Below are 19,519 nucleotides of genomic sequence, written 5' to 3' on the forward strand. Positions count from 1 at the left end.
GAAAGGAAAGGAAAGGAAGAAAGAAAGAAAAAAAGAAAGAAAAGAAAAGGAAAGAAAAAGAAAAAGAAAATCATTTGAATTATCTAAGAATCTTCTAAGAATAGATTCTCCTAAATGCTTTTGGGGAAAAATTGGTTTCCTCTTCACCGTTAACTTTCTAATAATAAGTGTATCCATCAACACCTATCAATGGTGTTTAATTATCCAGAGTCTGTGCAGTCTCTTGCCTGGTTCTGAATTGGGAGCTGACTGTAATCCCAAAATATCGAATAAGTCATTTTAATGATGTGTTTTGGAGAATCTTGTAATGACTTTCAGCATTTGTCAAACAAAAGTTCCTTCTTGGGCATAAACGTTAAATTCACAAAGTCCTATTGATCCTCTTCTTTTCCCCTCCTATAAAGTCTTTTCAAGCCATTGAGGTGAAAGAAATTACTTGCACTTCAGGTGGGAGAAAAAGAAAAGAGAGAGAGGAATAAAAGATGGTGCCGTCTAGTATCTGGATATAAAAATGATGCCCTGAATTCTGCCCAGAGCAACCACAGAGGGAGACAATAACAACAATAGAACCACCTGAATTCGTCTAGAAAACGAGTCATGCAGTGCATTTGCTATGGACCCTGAATTATGAACCAATTATGATGCTCCATCTTGTAGCTTCCTTCTGATTGGTTCAGACTTCTAACTACCCCTTTGTGGGGACTTCTCTGCACAGCTCCCATTGTACCAACGAGCCTGAATAAAGATTATATTAAAAAGAGAAGGTCAATTGCATTCCCCCTTATTTTAGGCATCCCTGCATTCACCGAGAAGCGGAATGAGATATGACAAAGCTAAGGGAAGCATTTCTGAGCCAAACTATCTCTCACTATTTTTAAGAAGTTTTCCGCTTAATCCAAATAAAAATAAATTCTACAAAAGGTCAGCTCCATCTGAATTTATGGAGAAGCTATAGTTTGAATAAGACAAGGAAACACATGATCCATTTTCAAAACCGTTATTAAATTTTGGAGGTAAAAGAAGATAATCTAGAATATTGTCTGGGTATTAGAGATAGACCATGGATATTTTTCAAAGTTGAGAACTGACAACACAACACTTAAAAGATAATTTTGCTTTTTTAAAAAAAAAAAAAGTCATACCAATCAGCTTGATATTATTGTCTTCATCTAGTAGCAAATTCTCTATCTTCAAGTCTCTGAAATAAACAAAACCACACAACATTTCAGATAAGCATTCGAAATAATGGAATTACATTTTGCTTCTGACGGGCAATGAACTGTTTTTAGAGTCACTTCTAACCAACCCGTAAAGCTTTCTGCCAAAACTCAATCAACAAGTAAATATTTAAAAGACATGATATATTAACAATTAATTGCTGTAGACTATAAAAGCTGAAGAATTTCAGAGACGACAGAGAGCAAAGAGGACAGAAGGGATCATGAAAAGTTTCTGGAGAAAGCAAGACCTAAACTGGAACCTGGAAGTTAAGCAGAACCAGGGTGTGGGGAGAGAGGAGCACATCACTCAAGATGGCGCAGCCTGAGGGGTCAGGGAAATATTTCATACGAATGTGGCCCTGGGTTGGTGACACTGGGAGCAACCTCAGATTTGGGGAAGCAATTAAAAAAAAAAAAAAACATGTGAAAGCCAACTTAATTGATGAGTCCAATGACCTCCATGTTTGGAGCCCAAGGGTCATGACAAACTGGCAGGTGAGGATGAGTTAATCTATTTAGCAGGTAGATATTATCATGGGCACAATAATGGACTCCAAAGATGTTGGTGTCCTAATTCCTGGTGTCATGCCCGAGAATATGTTAACTTTACAGAGCTAAGGGGAACTAAGTTCCAGATGGAATGAAGATTGCTAATCAGATACTAGGTGATGCCATGCATTGACACTGAGAGGACAGGAGGAGGTGGAAGGGAGAAATGAGCCCAGGGTCATGTTGAGTGTGAGGTGTCTGGTGTCTGCACCTGTGACTGTAAGCTCCCAGAAGGCAGGAAACGTGTCTGCCCTGCTTCCCATTGTACCCCAGTACCTTTGCACATTCCAGGTACTCAGTAAATACCAATGAGTCCAGATTACCAATGAGATCATTTGAGATTTCAGAAGCACAAGTATTTATGTGGGCAAAAGAATATATCTGGACATCAAAACCATCTAGGTCAATTATTATCAGCTCTGGCATCTTAAATTGTAGCATGCCAACTCAGACACACCTTGAATGTTAACCATATAAAAATACTCTTACACACACACACACACACACACACACACACACACACAAACACACATTCTCTTCCATTGTTTTTAAACATACCATTCTTGATCCGGCTTTTATTTTCTCACTTTTGAATAGAGAGATAGGCAAGAGAAATGTTTCTTTTTCCTCTTATCTCTACTGTAGGGAATTGAATGGCGTAATCATGTTAAAACAAAAACAGCAACTGATACACTACGTCAACGTCCAAAACAAAAAGGAGCGGTAGCTAGGACTGGCTGTGGCAAACAGGACAGCAGTGCCCCACTTAACGGGGACACCTGCTCACGGCTTGGTCCCAGCACTGCCAGCTCACCTCATTCTCCAAAAGAAGCCAGAGGTCCAGATTTGATCTCAATTTTTAAATGTTGGCAACAAACTCATATTGAAAACAACCATAAACCCCACCCTTGCAGGCAAGATATGGCCTGCAGGCTACCAGTTTTCAACCTCAATATGGGTGGACCCTGAAGCCTTGAAAGGATGTGAGATTGTCAAGGTGAGGGCAGAGAACTGGTGCGGGGGAAAGACCAACAGGCTAGTGGCGAACACTGGCGTTCACAGCAAACTGGGAAAGGACAGGTGCGGGGATGGGCAGGGGTTATGTCAGCCAGGCTGTTGTCACAGGAAGGGCAGGACTACAGGATGGTAAGAATTAAGGAGCCAAACGCAGAAAAAAAAAAAAAAGGGTGAACTCTAAAAAGTGTCCAACAGATTCAAAATTACCGATAGCCTTAGGGCTGGGTGCTGGCTGAGAAGGAAGATCCGTGTTCAAACTGGGGATATAAACTGACATTGCCCAATCCAGTGTGCCCACAAATGGGAAGAAGAATTGTATATTTTCCCTTCACTCCAAATGAAACAATGCACAGAATACTTCAAAACTGTGCGTGCCTTGTAAAGGCATCACACGTGTCCAAATACAGGGTGACTCCAAATATAAGGTGACCTCCTTGCTTTTCCAATAGGAAGACTTTGTCCCTCAGTAAAAGGTTTTTGGAAAACGCAAACGTATACTTTTTAGGAATGCAATAGAATTATTAAATGACTATTGATACCACTTATCTTTAAAGCTGCATCATCCTATTTAAGACCATATATTAAAATGTTAACATAGTTAATTTAAGAAATACTGTTTCCACGCTGTCACATTTCATGAAACAATTCTATTCAAACTAGTCACAGGCAGAACCAGGATGACTTTTTGAGTCTTTGTGCAGTGTTTCAATGTAACATGATCTTTCAGGTGACTGGATATTTGAGATAAAGTATTTTTTTTTTAATTTGCATATGATGCCTTTGCTGGAAATCTTATCCCAAATCATACGCGCCCATTTAAAATCTCCATAAATTAACCACTCAGTGAACTGTTTTGAGACTGGCCTCTCAAACTCTCACAATCAAGAGGCCATATCTCTAGAAGTTATTATTAAAGCCACGTAAATGCTTTTACCTTCCTTCCTACTGGGTTCCTCCAGTGATTTCTAGAGCACCCAAAGTCATCAGTGAGCCAAATAAAGGTTTATGTGTCTTCTCTAACTAGTACTTTGTTATTGAAAATAAAATACTATCATTGAAATTGTGTCCTTATCATATGAGAGATTTGCAAGGACTCTGTAAGGCACTTCCTCTTTTCTGAAGATACTGAAGACGTAATACCAGCCTGACTTCTATTCAAGCATATACGGTAATTCCAAAACACACACATGCATACACAAAATAGTATGCCAGCAATATCCCAAACTGTTGTTCCGTGAACCCTGATTATAAACAGCAGCACTCTCTAAATCTAAAGGAAGGCCATGGTTTGTTTCAAATGAAATAAAGCCTCTTTGCCTGGGAAGAAGGGAAGCCACACTAAGGCATTAAAGGAGAAATTTGGTTCAGAACAAACAGTGTGGGGGAAAACATCCTAAAGAGGCGAGGTAAAAGACAGCAACTGCCAAGAACAATAAAACTAAGTTGGGTAATTCTGGGGCCACAAAAGCCTAGAGAACAACCACAGTGATTAGAAGAATGATATAAATGAAAGACCAAAAATAAGAGAAAATGCAAAAGAAAAACAATACCCGCTTTTAAAATCTAGGAAACGTCCTAAAACTAGGGCAGGACATATTAAAAATAATTATTAGGCAAACTGAGAAAAAAATAAAATCAGTTCAAAGTCACTATCTTCCCACCCATAGCATCCCTTTATAACCAACTCTATCCCTTAAGAAAAATGCACAGAATACACCTGGTTAACCTGGGTTATTTGTCCAGATTTCTAAAAGATTTCAGTGACAACCAATCCAACTGCCTAAAGGTTCCGTGGCTAGTTCATGGGAGGGTGAACTACTTCCGTCTCTGTCCAAGAGATCAGTGTACTTACCCACGCACAAGAAAAGAACACTCACGCTGGGCGCAGTGGCTCACGCCTGTAATCCCAGCACTTTGGGAGGCCGAGGCGGGCGGATCACCTGAGGTCAGGAGTTCAAGACCCGCCTGACCAACATGGAGAAACCCCGTCTCTACTAAAAAAATATAAAATTAGCCTGGCGTGGTGACGCATGCCTTTAATCCCAGCTACTAGGGAGGCTGAGGCAGGAGAATCGCTTGAACCTGGGAGGCGGGGGTTGCGGTGAGCCGAGATCGCGCCACTGCACTCCAGCCTGGGTGACAGAGCAAAACTCTGTCTCAAAAAATAATAATAATAATAAAAATAAAAAATAAAAGAACATTCAATAGCCTTTGGCTTTATTCCACTTCCTGCTTTGTCCTTTGTAACTTATCGGAAGGAAGAGGGAGAATACTTTCCTCCAGACTTTAGGAAAAAAGGAACTAAAATCTCATTTTTAAAAATAGCTTTTACCTAGGTATTTACCCAAATGAGTGGAAAACTTATGGACATAAATGTTTATAGCAGTTTCAATCATTCTTTCCCCAAACTGGCGGCACCCAAGATGTCCTTCAGTAGCAGAATGGATAAACAAACTTTGGCACATCCAAATAATGGCACATTCAGTAATAAAAAGAAATAAGGTCAGGCGCGGTGACTCACACCCAGAATCCCAGCACTTTGGGAAGCTGAGGCGGGTTGATCACCTGAAGTCAGGAGTTCAAGACCAGCCTGGCCAAAATGGTGAAACCCCATATCTACTAAAAATACAAAAATTAGGTGGAACACACCTGTAATCCCAGCTACTCGTTTGAACCCAGGAGATGGAGGTTGCAGTGAACCAAGATTATGCCACTGCACTCCAGCCTAGGGCAACAGAGAGAGACTCCATCTCAAAAAATAAAAAAGAAAAAGAAAAAAGATATAAGATATTAAAGAATATCTTTTTATCTTCAGTGATAAAAACAAATAAGATATTGAGCCAAAAATTGTGTGATTCACTTGGAAAGACATGGGGGAACGTCAAATGCATGCTTTTAATTGAAAGAAGCTGGTCAGAAAGGGCTACATCCTGTTTGACTCCAACTATATGACATTCTGGGAATCTATGGTGATGGTAAAAAGAGCAGTGGCTGCCGGGGGCTGGCGTGTGGGAGGGAAGAAAGGAGAGATGAATAGAGGGGAATATAGAAGGGTTTTAGGGTGTTGAAATTATTATGATACTGTAGTGGTGTTACATGATACTGTGCATTTATCAAAATCTATAGAACTGCACATCACAGAGTGAACCCTAAGGTAAACTCAGACCTTAGTTAATAAGACTGTATCCATACTGGTTCATCCATTGTAACAAATGTGCCAGGGGAACACAAGATATTCGTAACAGGGAAAATGCGGGTGGGGGGACGGTGTGCGGGAACTCTCTTGTAGTTTCTATGCAAGTCTTCTGTAAATCTAAAACTGCTCTAAAAAATATTGTCTGTAAATTTTTATAAAAGCAGCTTTTGGATACATTTTCCTTCCCTAAGCAATCCGCACTAAGAATGGTACGACTACAACCAAGTGCCTCACTCAGGCAGTTCACTGTGGGACATCCTTAGCCCCCTGAAGTTATGTCCCTGAGTCCATTCAGAACAGTGGGCAACCCAGACTGTCTGCTCAGCTACTCAACAGTGATCAAAGGGGATACAAATGATCCAAAGAGGCAGAAAAAATGAGAGACACCTGGAATAAAACAGGAAGGGTAACAAAATAAATAATCCTGCCCAAAAGATGCTGCAGCACTATTCACAATAGCAAAGACATGGAATCAACCTAGGTGCTATCAAAGGTGGATTGGATAAAGAAAATGGGGTACATATGTACCATGGAATACTATGCAGCCATAAAAAAGAATGAAATTCGCTGGGCGCTGTGGCTCACACCTGTAATCCCAACACTTTGAGAGGCTGAGGCAGGCAGATCACGAGGTCAGGAGATCATGGCTAACATGGTGAAACCCCGTCTCTACTGAAAGCACAAAAAAAAATTAGCCGGGCATGGTGGCACAAGCCTGTAGTCCCAGCTACTCGGGAGGCTGAGGCAGGAGAATGGCGTAAACCCAGTGTTAACTTTTAACTGTGAACAAAGGTGAAGGAGAAGAGAATGGCCCTGGGATAGATGGGAAGTTGCTTTTTCTTGGCCAATGGCCTTCAAAGAGGAGCTAGGAGAAGCAATAAAGGGGTGTGGCACAAGGCACAGAAGGTAGCGCAGGGCGGAGCATGGTGGCCCACACCTGTAATCCCACCACTTTGGTAGGCTGAGCTTGCAGTTAGCCCAGATTGCGCCACTGCACTCCAGCCTGGGCGACAGAGCAAGACTCCGCCTCAAAAAAAAACCAAAAAAACAAAAAAACAAAAAAAAGAATGAAATCATGCCCTCTGCAGCAACATGGATGCCACTGGAAGTCATTATCCTGAGCAAATTAACACAAAAACAAAAAATCAAATACTGCATGTTCTTCCTTATAAGTGGGAACCAAACATTGGGTGCATATGGACACAAAGACAATAACGACAGATACTGAGGACTACCAGAGGAGGGTGGGAAAGAGGAGGACAAGGGTTGAAAAACTGCCTGTTGGGTACTATGCACAGTACCTGGGTGATGGAATCTATACCCCAAACCTCAGCATCACACAATATACCCATGTAACAAACCTGCACATGTACACCCGGAAGCTAAAATAAAAACTGGAAGTTTTAAAAGGCGTGAATTTCTTCATAAGGTTTCAGTGTTAGTGTGTTATAATGGACCTTTAAAAAAAATATGAGCAAGCCTCTATTATCCAGAATACTGGCTCTATCAGAAAACCTCCCTGCGGTCCACGTGAAAAGCCTGATGTTCACTCTAGCTGCATCCCAAGAGCAAAACACTTGGCTCTGCGAAGTGCGAGGCGTGCCCTACGGGAAGGAAAGTGAAGGGCAGGCTGGTCGGCACACGACGATGGGGTGAGGGAAGAAGAATGCCCACTCCACATGAATGGTCCTGGATCTGATTAAATTCTTTCATGGAAGGGAGAGGGAAGCGGGAGGATCTTCCTTCAGTCCTGCCGTCTGAACAGTTCCCCCTATGGCATATAAACTGGAAATTCAGTGTTCACTTTTTTTATTTTTTATTTTTTTTTTGAGACAGAGTCTTGCTCTGTTGTCCAGACTGGAGCGTAGTGGCGCAATCTCAGCTCACTGCAGCCCCTGCTTCCTGGGTTCAAGCAATTCTTCCTCAGCCTCCTGAGTAGCTGGGATTACAGGTACGTGCCACCATGCCTAGCTAATTTATGTATTTTTAGTAAAGATGGGGTTTCACCATGTTGGCCAGGCTTGTCTTGAACTCCTGACCTCAGGTGATCCGCCCACCTTGGCTTCCCAAAGTGCTGGGATTACAGAGTGAGCCACCTCATCCTGCCCAGTGTTAACTTTTAACTGAAAACAAACAAAGGAGAAGAGAATGGCCCTGGGAGAGATGGGAAGTTGCTTTTGCTTGGCCAATGGGCCTTCAAAGAGGAGCTAGGAGGAGCAACAAAGGGGTGTGGCACAAGGCACAGAAGGTAGCGCAGGGTGGGGCATGGTGGCTCACACCTGTAATCCCACCACTTTGGGAGCCTGAGGCAGGTGGATCACTTGAGGTCAGGAGTTAAAGGCCAGCCTGGTCAACATGGTGAAACCCCGTCTCTACTAAAAATACAAAAATATGCTGGGTGTGGTGACGGGTGCCTGTAGCCTCAGCGAGAGGCTGAGGCATGAGCATCGCTTGAACGTGGGAGGTGGAGGTTGCAGAGAGCTGAGATTGCACCACTGCACTCCAGCCTAGAGGATAGAGTGAGACTCTGTATCAAAAAAAAGAAGAAGAAGAAGAAGGCAGCACAGGAAGATGGGTTGGGAGGACGGTGCTGGGGGTGAGGACGCAGGGGTGCGGGGGATGTCTTGGGAACAACAGGCAGCACCGATATACCAACCAGAAGCCACGGTGACGCAGGAGCAGGGAGCCCAGCAGAGAAGAGGACACTAGAGAGACGCTGTGGGGGCTCAGAAGGCTTCAGGACCCTTCTCTGCTCATTAGGCAGTTCCAGGGAGAAATGCTCAAAGGGGACCCATCGCAGCAGACAGACCAGATGTTGAGATAAGCGCAGGGTGTTTTTACAGAGATCGGGAAAGGACCTGCGGGGAGAAGACTCCTCCACACCCTCTAGGTATCACCTAATCACAGCCCTTTGTTCGAAGTTCTTTCAAAAGCACCAGCACACAAACAGGCCATGACTAGCCATTCAAGGTTCCCCACAGGCTACCAAGCAACCCCTTCCCCTCCCCTCTACCCACCCACACGGACTCTCCTTGCATCTCTTTCAAGATGGTCAATTAGAAGGTTCTGAGACTGGCCGCCATAAACTGAGTCACTGCCCTCTTGGACAGAGGGTGCAGGGAGGAGAGTCAGGGAGGGTCCTGTTGCCATGACAGACATACAGGTGCTCCCCCGCCCCTGGGGGCAGAAAGGCAGCTGCTCCAAGTCTGTGGAGCAAAGAGGCAGACAGGAGCAGTGCTGGGGAGGTGGAAAGCAGGAGTGTGTGTGTGTGTGTATGTGTGTGTGTGTGTTTACGCCTGAGTGTGTAAGTGCACATGAGTTTGTGTGTGCACACTGCAAGTGTTGGCACATGTTCATGTGACCTTGTGCATGCATGTGGGGACAGCAAGAGTGTACATGTGTGGGTGTGTGCATGCATGTGCACACATCCATGGGTGTATGAACGTACACATGTGAGTTTGCACATATGTGTTGCATACACACGTGTGTGGGCTCTCATATGTCAGAGTGCACCATGTGTATATGGTCATGGGCGCACGTGTGTGTGTGCATGCACATGCATGTATCACATGCATCCAGAGTTGTGGGATGGGAGAAGGCAAAGAGAAGGCAGTCTCTCCCCTGGGCCTCCACAGGCCATGCCCAACCCAGGAGGTCTAGGCTGAGAGGCAGGAACTCAGGAAAGAGCCTGGGGGAGCCGCTCAGGGTTGAGTCCAAAGAACTGAATGGTGTAACACTGAGACATCAGGATAGGAGGTAAGAGGAGGAGAGCATGAGACTTGGCAGAACCAGTGAACACCGCAAGTGGGGAGGCTGAGCAAAGACAGGGAGTCAAGCAAGGGAGCCTGCGGAAGGGAGTAAGGACAGGTGCTGGGGTCTGGCTCTCTCTAATGGACCCGCCAACCAGGCCCGGGCAAGTCATTTAAACTCTCGGAGCTTCTAATTCTGCCCCGGAGCCCAGCCATCATGAGAAGGGTTACCCAGCGGGGCCACTGGCAGCGGGAAATGCCACAGTGGATTCCTGAGGGCTTTGTGGGCCACTCCATTTATGAGGTGAGAGGCTGGAGGTGAGGATAATAAAGTGAAAGATTCTAAGACAAGGTGAAGAGTTAAGACTCCAGAAAATACTTAAAAGAGGTGATCAATTTGACCATAAGCAAACAGTATTGGGGGGCATGCCCCCCTGCCCAGCGAAAGGTAAGAGAGAAGGGGCCCAGGGAAGGACAGACCCAACTCAGACAGGATTAAGTTTGATGGAAAAAGTTTTGCCTACGGGGATGGTCACAAGATGAATTTTAATAATAAACTAAGAATAAAGCATCCCAAACTCCCCAAGCACATAACTCCCCAAGGCAACAGGTATTTTGCAGGGAACATGATTTTTTTTTTTTTTTTTTTTGGTTAGGTCTTATCTGCAAAAGCACTGTATTAAAAGCAAATCATGTGCAAATTCTTGATTTATTTACAATATGGGTATTTTGCTAAAATACAAGAATAATGTGTTATCCATGAACCCGATTTATTTATTCAAAATGAAACCTTTATTGAGTTCCCGTAATGTTCCAGAAACAAATTCTGTTTATAAAACTGAAAGACCCATTCACTAGAAAGATGCCACTCTACAAATTGTGACCTAAAAAATAAACACAGTGACACTAAGTCAATGAAGAAACTCCTTTGAAATTCCAGGGAGAATATGGACTATTCCAGAACATAGGACTGGCTACCAGAAAGCTTCCATCCCAGTGCAAACTCTGACACTAGCTGTATTCATTCAATTTTCCTTCCTTCATTCAACAAAGTCTTACTGTGTGCCCACTGGGCTGAGCACTGGGCTAAGCTGTGGCCTGTGCAGAAGGCAGATAGAGAGAAGTAACCACAGGATACGTGCTCAGAAAGAAAAGTAGAGGGTGCTGGGAGTCTATGGCCAGGGGACCAAGCCTGGAGGGCTTCCCAGAGAAGGTGAGCCTGGAGCTGGGACCTGAAGGATGAGTAGAATTCAGCCAAAGACAAGGGCAGTACAAGCAGAGAACAGCTATGGGGCCCTGAGCACGGAGAACTGTGGGCCTCAGCTTCCTGTGGATACAATGAATGGGTTGGACTCAGTAGTAATTACAGAGAACATGGACTCAGTCCTTACACAGTGTCTCGGTTTTGAGCACTTCATGCAGACTGACTTATCTAATCCTCACAACAGCCATGTGAAGTGGAGAATCCATTTTCCCTGTTGTGTAGCTGTGGAAAGGGAGGTACAAAAGCTCAAGTGATTTGCCCAGCACCACTCTGGAGTGGCCAAACCAGCACGTGGACAACGGGGTCTGGCTTTCGCGTCAGCGCTGCAGACCACTGTGCATCCCAATCCATGAAGCTGTTGGGCTGGAGCTTTGCAAGAGCTCACATTTCCAATGCGATTTTTTTAAAACCCAATTAAACACAAAACTTTTGCTGTCACTGGTGCCTCCAGATATGTGCTCGCTCTCAGCAGAAGGCCCTGGGATTCCATCCAGCTCCTGGATGTGAGCAGAAATCGTTCCCTCTCATCTGCTGTCCCCTTCCTCTCCTCTCTAAGAAAACCCGAAAGTTAACAGACTTCTTAACCCCCCAACCAGCACAGGTTGGGCCTGCTTCTTGTCAGGCCAAAAAGAACAAAGAAGGGCCTCCTGTCTTCCACTCCTTCCTCTTAAGCGCAGAGAGCCCTTTTCTCCATATTGATGAATGGATAAGGTCATGGCCCTGGGAGCCACGGTGTTGACACACATCCGAGCTCAGGCTCCGGCTCCCTTTGATCGTGTGTCTCTTTCTCCTGGTCCTGCAGCCCCATGGCTTCTCTCTTCCTGCTTAGGGATGGTGGTATTGTATTATCCAGTTGTGTTTTCTCTGTATAGTTTGATTGGACTTTGTCATTTTGAATGAACACATGAATCTCAAATTAGCCTCTCAGCAGAATCGGCGTTCTAGGTGATTCATGTTAAGAGTTTATGCTCTATATACAATAGGCAAATCATCAGATTTTGGCATCCTGCTGGGTGAGCACGTTTAGGGGAAGGAAAAGCAACCTGTTATATTTTAGAGAAGCTTAGACAATTCTAAAATAGAATAATAAAGAAGTTAGACCACACTCTACTTTTGTAAAAATGAACAACAGCCCTAGACACAGAGGCTGTGGCAAGTCTAGTCTCATAGGAAGTTCTCTGCCAGCAAAGCGAATCTGCTTTATACACGCTTAGCTTCCTTTGAAAAAACAAACAAACAAACAAAAAACCTACTTGTCATATTTATTGTTTCTTTTAAATGATGTTTAAATACTTCTGGAAAGATAAATAATTATTTCGATTTAATGCCACAGGAAATGAGGGCTCTGCTAGCATTAAGTTGATTATGACATAACAACATAATATCAGCCTAATCAGGAACTGCATTTTTAAAGCATCCCCTAACACACACACACACACACACACACAACCAAAAGCCCCTAAAATCACCGTACACATATAGCCACAAAAAATCATCCTGAATCCTTTTGCATGATCCAATATATTTACTCAGAAATCTTCCCACCAGTGACTCCAGGGCCTCTCTGAAATGCAATAGTCTCTTATTCATTTGAAAACTCTAACCTCAAAATAATTTATGAAACTCATTCCACCTTTGCAGCATAAAGGAGAAAATTCTTTATGAGAAAGGGCTCCAGTAAAGAGCATACCAGTGGTCAGTTGAAATATGAACACCCAAAATTAGTGGTATAGAGTCTTTGAAAGTCAAGACATTCCGTTAAAGCCACTATGAATATATTCTAAACAAGCATTTTAATGTGAGGTCTCAACCACCTAATCACCTATGTCCATGGGCGGTGACACACATTAACATGATTTTTAGAGGGAAACGTGAAAAAAATCTTCCTAAATTGTCTGTGTATTTCCAATCTTCTCTAACTTTAAAAGATCTGAGCCCTTGCCATTATTGGATTATAAATATATTCCTGAGGAGAGAGAGGCAAAAGTAGAAAAAGCTGGAGATCAGAGAAAGAAAAAGTATACCGTCTTTGCTATCAAAACATTATTAAATTCATTGCTTTGACATTCTGACAGTAATTGCGCTGAGAGGGATTGGATTTTGTTAAAATTACTTTAAAAGGGCTGTTGAGAATTTCCTGCAGGAGAGGCCAGTGTGCAAGGCACAGCTTCCACTTGGTTTTCTTTGTTGTTCTCACAATCCTGAGAAGCTCAGTGCTCATCTTATTTTTGACAGCACAAAATCCTTGCAAAAAACACCCTGAGTACCACAAAAAGCTCTGCCGCTCGCAGTCCCTCGTTCCATTTTCCACTGTGACCTGCGGAGTCGGTAATCCAAGCTGATTCACTTGTGAGATTTCTGCCTTTGTCATCTTAATAAACAAAGACAGAGCCAGGCACACTTACGACTATCATTTTCCTAATAACGGCAGAGCTATGACACCTCAGGCTACCCAAGGGTATTGTTGGGAAGAGCCAAAAATAGCATGATTCACTTACCATTTCTGAATGTTCTCTTCCTTGCTAATCTAAGCCCAAAGAGTTCTAATGAAGTGTGATCTCATGACAACACGCATGACTAAGAATACGTATATGAATAGGTGTTCTCACCTCAGTGAGGAGGAAATGATTGGCCTGAATGGTGCCTACCCAAGGCTGGCTCTAGAAAAGGCCTGGACAATGGACCTCCCGTGGGTTTAGACATGAGAGGGCAGAGCATCCCATGGCACCAATCCCATTAGTAAGGAGACAGCTCTCTCCACCTTGGAAGTCTAAGTTCTATTAAGTAAAGGCCTGGAGCTGCTTTTGTCACTGATCAGAAAATAAACGGCTTTCATGGCTGGGCATGGTGGCTCACATCTGTAATCCCAGCACTTGGGGTGTGGTCGAGGAGGGTGGATCATTTGAGGTCAGGAGTTTGAGACCAGCCTGGGCAACATGGCAAAAGCCCATCTCTACTAAAAATACAAAAAATAGCTGGGCATGGTGGCGCGTGCCTGTAATCCCAGCTACTTGGGAAGCTGAGGCAGGAGAATCACTTGAACCTGGGAGGCGGAAGTTGCAGTGAGCCAAGATTGCGCCATTGCACTCCAGCCTGGGCGACAGAGCGAGACTCCATCTCAAAAAAACAAACAAAAAAAACAACAAAAAACAGAAAGAAAGAAAATGGCTTTCAAACAGATAGAACTCGATTATCATTATTAAAATTAAAATTAGATTTACCATTAAATGTTGAATTTTTTAAAAATATGTGTTTCCTCAAAAGGATCAAGAAAGCTGACATACGACCCAGCAATTCCACTCCTAAGAGTTGGAGTTTTCTGAGAAGTGAAAACAGCGCTCATAGCAGTATTACTAGCCAAAGTGTGGGAACAACTCAAACGGATCAGCCAACTGCGGTATATCCATACATGGAGTATTATGCAGTCATAAAAAGGAAGGAGACACTGACACATGCTATAACTTAGACAAACCTGAAAAACATAATGCTACATGAAAGAAATCAATCACAAAAGACTATATATTATATAATTCCATTTATATGAAATGGCCAGAATAGGCAAATCCATAGACACGGAAAGTAAATTAGTAGTTGCCAGTGCTGGGGGAAGAGGCAAATGGGGAGTGATTGCTAATGGGTACAGGGTTTCTTTTGGCAGGGAGCGGTAATAAAAATATTCTAAAATTAGAAGGTGGTGATGGTTGCACAACTCTGTGAATACACTAAAAAACACTAGATTATACACTTTTAAATGGTGACTTTTATAGTACATACATTTATTAATTTAAAAATATTTTAACATACATGTGCACACACGTGTGCATGTTTACATATATACACACATAAATATGTCATACTTCAATCTTGCTTTTTAAAATAAGCACCAATTAAAAATGATTTCTAGGCCAGGTGCAGTGGTTCACGCCTGTAATCCCAGCACTTTGGGAGGCCGAGGAGAGCGGATCACCTGAGGTCAGGAGTTCGAGACCAGCCTGACCAACATGGAGAAACCCTGTCTCTACTAAAAACGCAAAATCAGCCGGGCGTGGTGGCGCATGCCTATAATCCCAGCTACTAGGGAGGGTGATGCAGGAGAATCACTTGAACCTGGGAGGCGGAGGTTGCGGTGAGCCAAGATCTCACCATTGCACTCCAGCCTGGGCAACAACAGTGAAAATCCGTCTCCAAAAAAAAAAAAAAAAAAGATTTCTAGGGCGTGGTGGCTCACACCAGTAATCCCAGCACTTTGGGAGGCCAAGGCGGGTGGATCACCTGAGGTCGGGAGCTCGAGACCAGCCTGACCAACATAGCGAAACTCTGTCTGTATTCAAAATACAAAAACTGGCCAGGCATGGTGGTGGGCACTTGTAATAATCCCAGCTACCTGGGAGGCTGAGGCAGAAGAATGTCTTGAACCTGGGAAGCGGCGGTTGCAGTGAGCCAAGATTGCGCCATTGCACTCCAGCCTAGGCGACAAAGTGAGACCCAGTCTCAAAAAAAAAAAAAAAAAAAAAAAAAAAAAAAAAAGATTTCTGGTTGTTCTCAATAACCCAGAGTAATTATTGATCATAATTTCACAAAGGAAAAACCATGCATTTGTTGGTGAAGCCAACACCCCCTTGGAGGAAAAGAGGGAGATTTTATTTCTTTAAATTCATTTGATCTTATTTTCATACCGTACTAAAAGCAGGCACCCACCACCACCAATGACAACATTGCTAAGAATGCTGCTTCCATTCACTTTCTTTGTAGAGCCCCTTCCTAGGAAGCAACAAGCTATTAAAAACAAGCTTGATTTTCATAAGATTATTTGCAAGACTGGTTTGGTTTGTGGAAAACACTCCTTGATTTCAAGGGCAAGTTCAAAATTCGAATGGTGATTCAATTTCATTGAATAAAACAGCTATTGAGTGGCTACCATATGTAAAGCAAAGACAATGAAAGCACCATCATACCTTGCACTAATCTCATGCCATCTTAACACTGGCTCTTTCAGGCACCTAAACAACTGGTCTCAGGACTATGCAAACAAGAAGAAAAGCAGCTAACACCTGATGCCTACTAGGTACCAAATGCTGTCCCAAGCTCTTCCCATGTATTATTAACTCATTGACCCTTACTCCAACTGAGAGAGAAGTGTTATTATTATTCCCATTTTACAGATTAAAAGACCGAGGCTCAGAGAGGTTAAGTAACTTGCCCAAGGTCATATAACTATTACAGGGCAGAGCCAGGTTGCAAGCCCAGTCACTCTGGCTTCAGATTCTACTCTTTTAACCCTCACACTGGCATGAACCCAATTCACAAAACAATTTCATGGAATAAAAATACAGAAAAATTCCCAGCCTGGCCAACATGGTGAAACCCTGTCTCTACTAAAACTACAAAAAAATTAACCAGGTGTGGTGGCAGGTGCCTGTAATCCCAGGTACTCGGGAGGCTGAGGCAGGAGAACTGCTTGAACCCACAAGGCGGAGGTTGCAGTGAGCCGCGACTGCGCCATTGCACTCCAGCCTGAGCAACAAGAACAAAACTCCGTCTCAAAAAAATTAACAAATAAAATAAAATAAAAATATAGAAAAATTGTAAAACAGGCTGCAATTGCTCAGCCTTTCTCAGAGGCTGAGAGGGTGCCAAAGCCCAGTGCCATCTATGGACCTCACAGTCAGTGATCACCAGCGTGGCCTGGCCCTTACCTGTGGACCACCCCAGCCCGGTGCAGGTGCTCTACAGCGGAGATGAGCTGTCGGATGTATCTGCGGGCTTCAGACTCCTCCAGCCGCTTCTTCTCATAGATCTTGTGCATCAGGTTGCCCCCAGGGCACAGCTCCATGACCAGGTAGTAGCTGTTTTCCGTCTCTAAAATATCAAGGAGCTGAGTGATATTGGGGTGACGGATCATCTGCTGGATCTGACCCTCTCGCCGCAGGTTTTTGGTGACATAGGTGTCCTTTTTGGCTCTCTTCTTATCGATGACTTTTATGGCCACCTAAGGAGAAAACAAGAACATGCCTGTTCTTACAGACATTACAGACAATAGCGATTCCTTGGCTACGCACAGGAACCCAAGAAAAATGCTAGCTATTTCTCTGCAGAGGAGAAACACTTATCTAAAACAGCATCAACAGAAAAAATATATATACACATTTATATTTATGCATATACCATACATATATATACACACACACATATGTAGGTATAACATTAGGAAAAATCCAATGATTAAGGAAGACAATGGAATTTACCTAAGAAAACCTGAATGGCTGTCTGGAAGGCACAGTGCAGGATTAATGTCAAATTTATTTTTCTGCAGGATGGGAAGATGAAATAACAATTTCTCTTCCAGCAAAGGGCTCGTCTCACTCCCCCTCAGGACTCACCATCATCTCCCTCCAGGTCTGAGGACCCCCAATCACTTCAGAAACAGCTAAATCAGCCCCCAATCTTAGTTCTGGGGCATGGTTGGGGGACACTGCCCAAAGATGCAGCACCCCTAGCCTTGCTCCACCCTCTCTCTGCCCTGCACAGGCCCTCAAGCCTCCTTCCTTTGATGAATTACCTCCCCGGGAAACTCACAGGGAGCCCACACTGTCAGCACCCAACCTTTGTAGTTATTCAGGAGCACATTTTTACGACCCCCAGGAAGCTCCTCCTGCATCAATTCCCCCACAACCAACTTGTCATAAGACGTAGGGTGGGAGGGAGGGAAGAACAGAAGGAAGGATGGAGGGACAGAGGGAAGGGAAGACTGTCTTTTCCACCCAAATCCGCATCTGTCCCCAGTTCTCTTTCCTTTAGGGGAAGTCACCTCTCCATTGTATTCACCCTTTTCCTTCCCTCCTTCCTTCCTTCCTTTCTTCCCTCCCTCCCTCCTTCCTTCCTCTCTCCCTCCCCTCCCTTCCCTTCCTCTTTCCTTCCTTCCTTTCTTTCTTATTCTCTCTCTCTCTCTTTCTCTTTCTTTCTTTCTTGACAGAGTCTCTCTGTTGCCCAGACTGGAGTACAATGTGCAATCGTGGCTCACAGAAGCCTCAAACTCCTGGGCTTAAGTGATCCTCCCACCTCAGCCTCCCAGGAGCTGGGACTATAAGCACACACCAACACGGCTGGCTCATTTTTTTCTTTTTGTAGAGACAGATCTCCCCATGTTGCCCAGGCTGGTCTTGAACTCCTGGCCTCCAGTGATTCTCCCCATCAGCCTCCCAAAGCACTGGTGTCAAAGGCGTGAGTCACCACGCCCGGCTGCCCTGTTCTTTCTTTGGTCTTCACTCCCCTCTCTAATGTGATCAGCCACTGACATCAATACATGATGTCAATGTCTTCTGCCAGCTGCCTCGCCACCTGCCCTTCCTCTCTGTTCCCCTACACCACCCATCTGGTTCATTCCAACCACTGCTGCCAGCGCCCAGACGCCCGTCATGAACTGAGACTCCAGCACCACAGGAATACCTTCGTACACAGCTGTGGAGCCTCCAGGCGCAGGATGAAGACAGTGGACCTTCCATTTCTTGTTATTTCTCTTTTTTGTAATTACATTTTGTACCTGTTTCACAATGCACTCAATATGCATTATATGCAATATGCCATGCACAGAGGTACAAGTATAGAAATAAATAATAAGTAAATAAATACAGATGAATACATGTTTTCAGTGTGGGGCTCAAATATTATTTTATGGACATAGTTCACGATAAAGAAAAAAACAGAAGTCTGAGATCTAATGTACAGTGTGGTGACCAGGTTTAACAACAATGTATTGCACACTTGGAAAAACTGCTAAGAGGCCGGGCGCGGTGGCTCACGCCTGTAATCCCAGGACTTTGGGAGGCCAAGGTGGGTGAATCATTTGAGGTCAAGAATTCGAGACCAGCCTGGCCAACATGGTGAAAACCTGTCTCTACTAAAAATACAAAAATTAGCTGGGCATGGTGATGGACGCCTGTAATCCCAGCTACTCAGGAGGCTGAGGCAGGAGAATTGCTTGAACCCAGGAGGTAGAGGTTCCAGTGAGCTGAGATCGCGCCATTACACTCCAGCCTGGACAATAAGAACAAAACTCCATCTCAAAAAAAGAAAGAAAGAAAACTGCTAACTCAACACACACACACACACAAATGATAACCCTGTGGGGTAATGGACATGTCCATGAGCTTGACCATGGTAACCATTTCACAACGTGTTCATTCACTGAAGCCCCACCCTGCACACTGGACGCACACGTGGTTATCTGCCTTCAACCTCAATAACGCTGAAGAAAACCTTAAAAAACAAAAAGAAAACAAAAAAGGGAAAAAGTCCAAACTAAAGGCAAACTTTAAATTAAACAAAATAGTGAATGAATCAATAAAAGTCTGGCCACCCCCAGCGTGGACTAAGGCATGGATGTCACCTCTTCCTGAGGCTCCTCCCGGCCTCTTGAATTCACTCTACACTCTGCCTCCAAATCAGCGGGTCTGGAACTCTCGATTTCTTGCAGAAGCTCTTGAGGTCTCACTGCTGCCTATGGGAGCACCCAAGCATCTTCTCC

At 44.0% G+C, this 19,519-nt stretch overlaps 1 protein-coding gene across 1 annotated transcript in view; it reads right to left on the bottom strand.

Moving 5' to 3' along the window:
• HUNK (hormonally up-regulated Neu-associated kinase) overlaps positions 1-19,519 on the bottom strand; it is a 127,071-nt gene that overhangs the window by 61,152 nt on the left and 46,400 nt on the right. Inside the window, exons 2-3 of the mRNA XM_025381038.1 lie at positions 16,692-16,984; positions 1,143-1,198 (exon numbers count right to left, since the gene is read on the bottom strand). Of these exons, the coding sequence (XP_025236823.1) occupies positions 1,143-1,198; positions 16,692-16,984 (349 nt within the window). The remainder of the gene's footprint in view (positions 1-1,142; positions 1,199-16,691; positions 16,985-19,519) is intronic.

This window comes from Theropithecus gelada, chromosome 3 (genome assembly GCF_003255815.1).
Source record: "Theropithecus gelada isolate Dixy chromosome 3, Tgel_1.0, whole genome shotgun sequence".
NCBI lineage: Eukaryota > Metazoa > Chordata > Mammalia > Primates > Cercopithecidae > Theropithecus > Theropithecus gelada.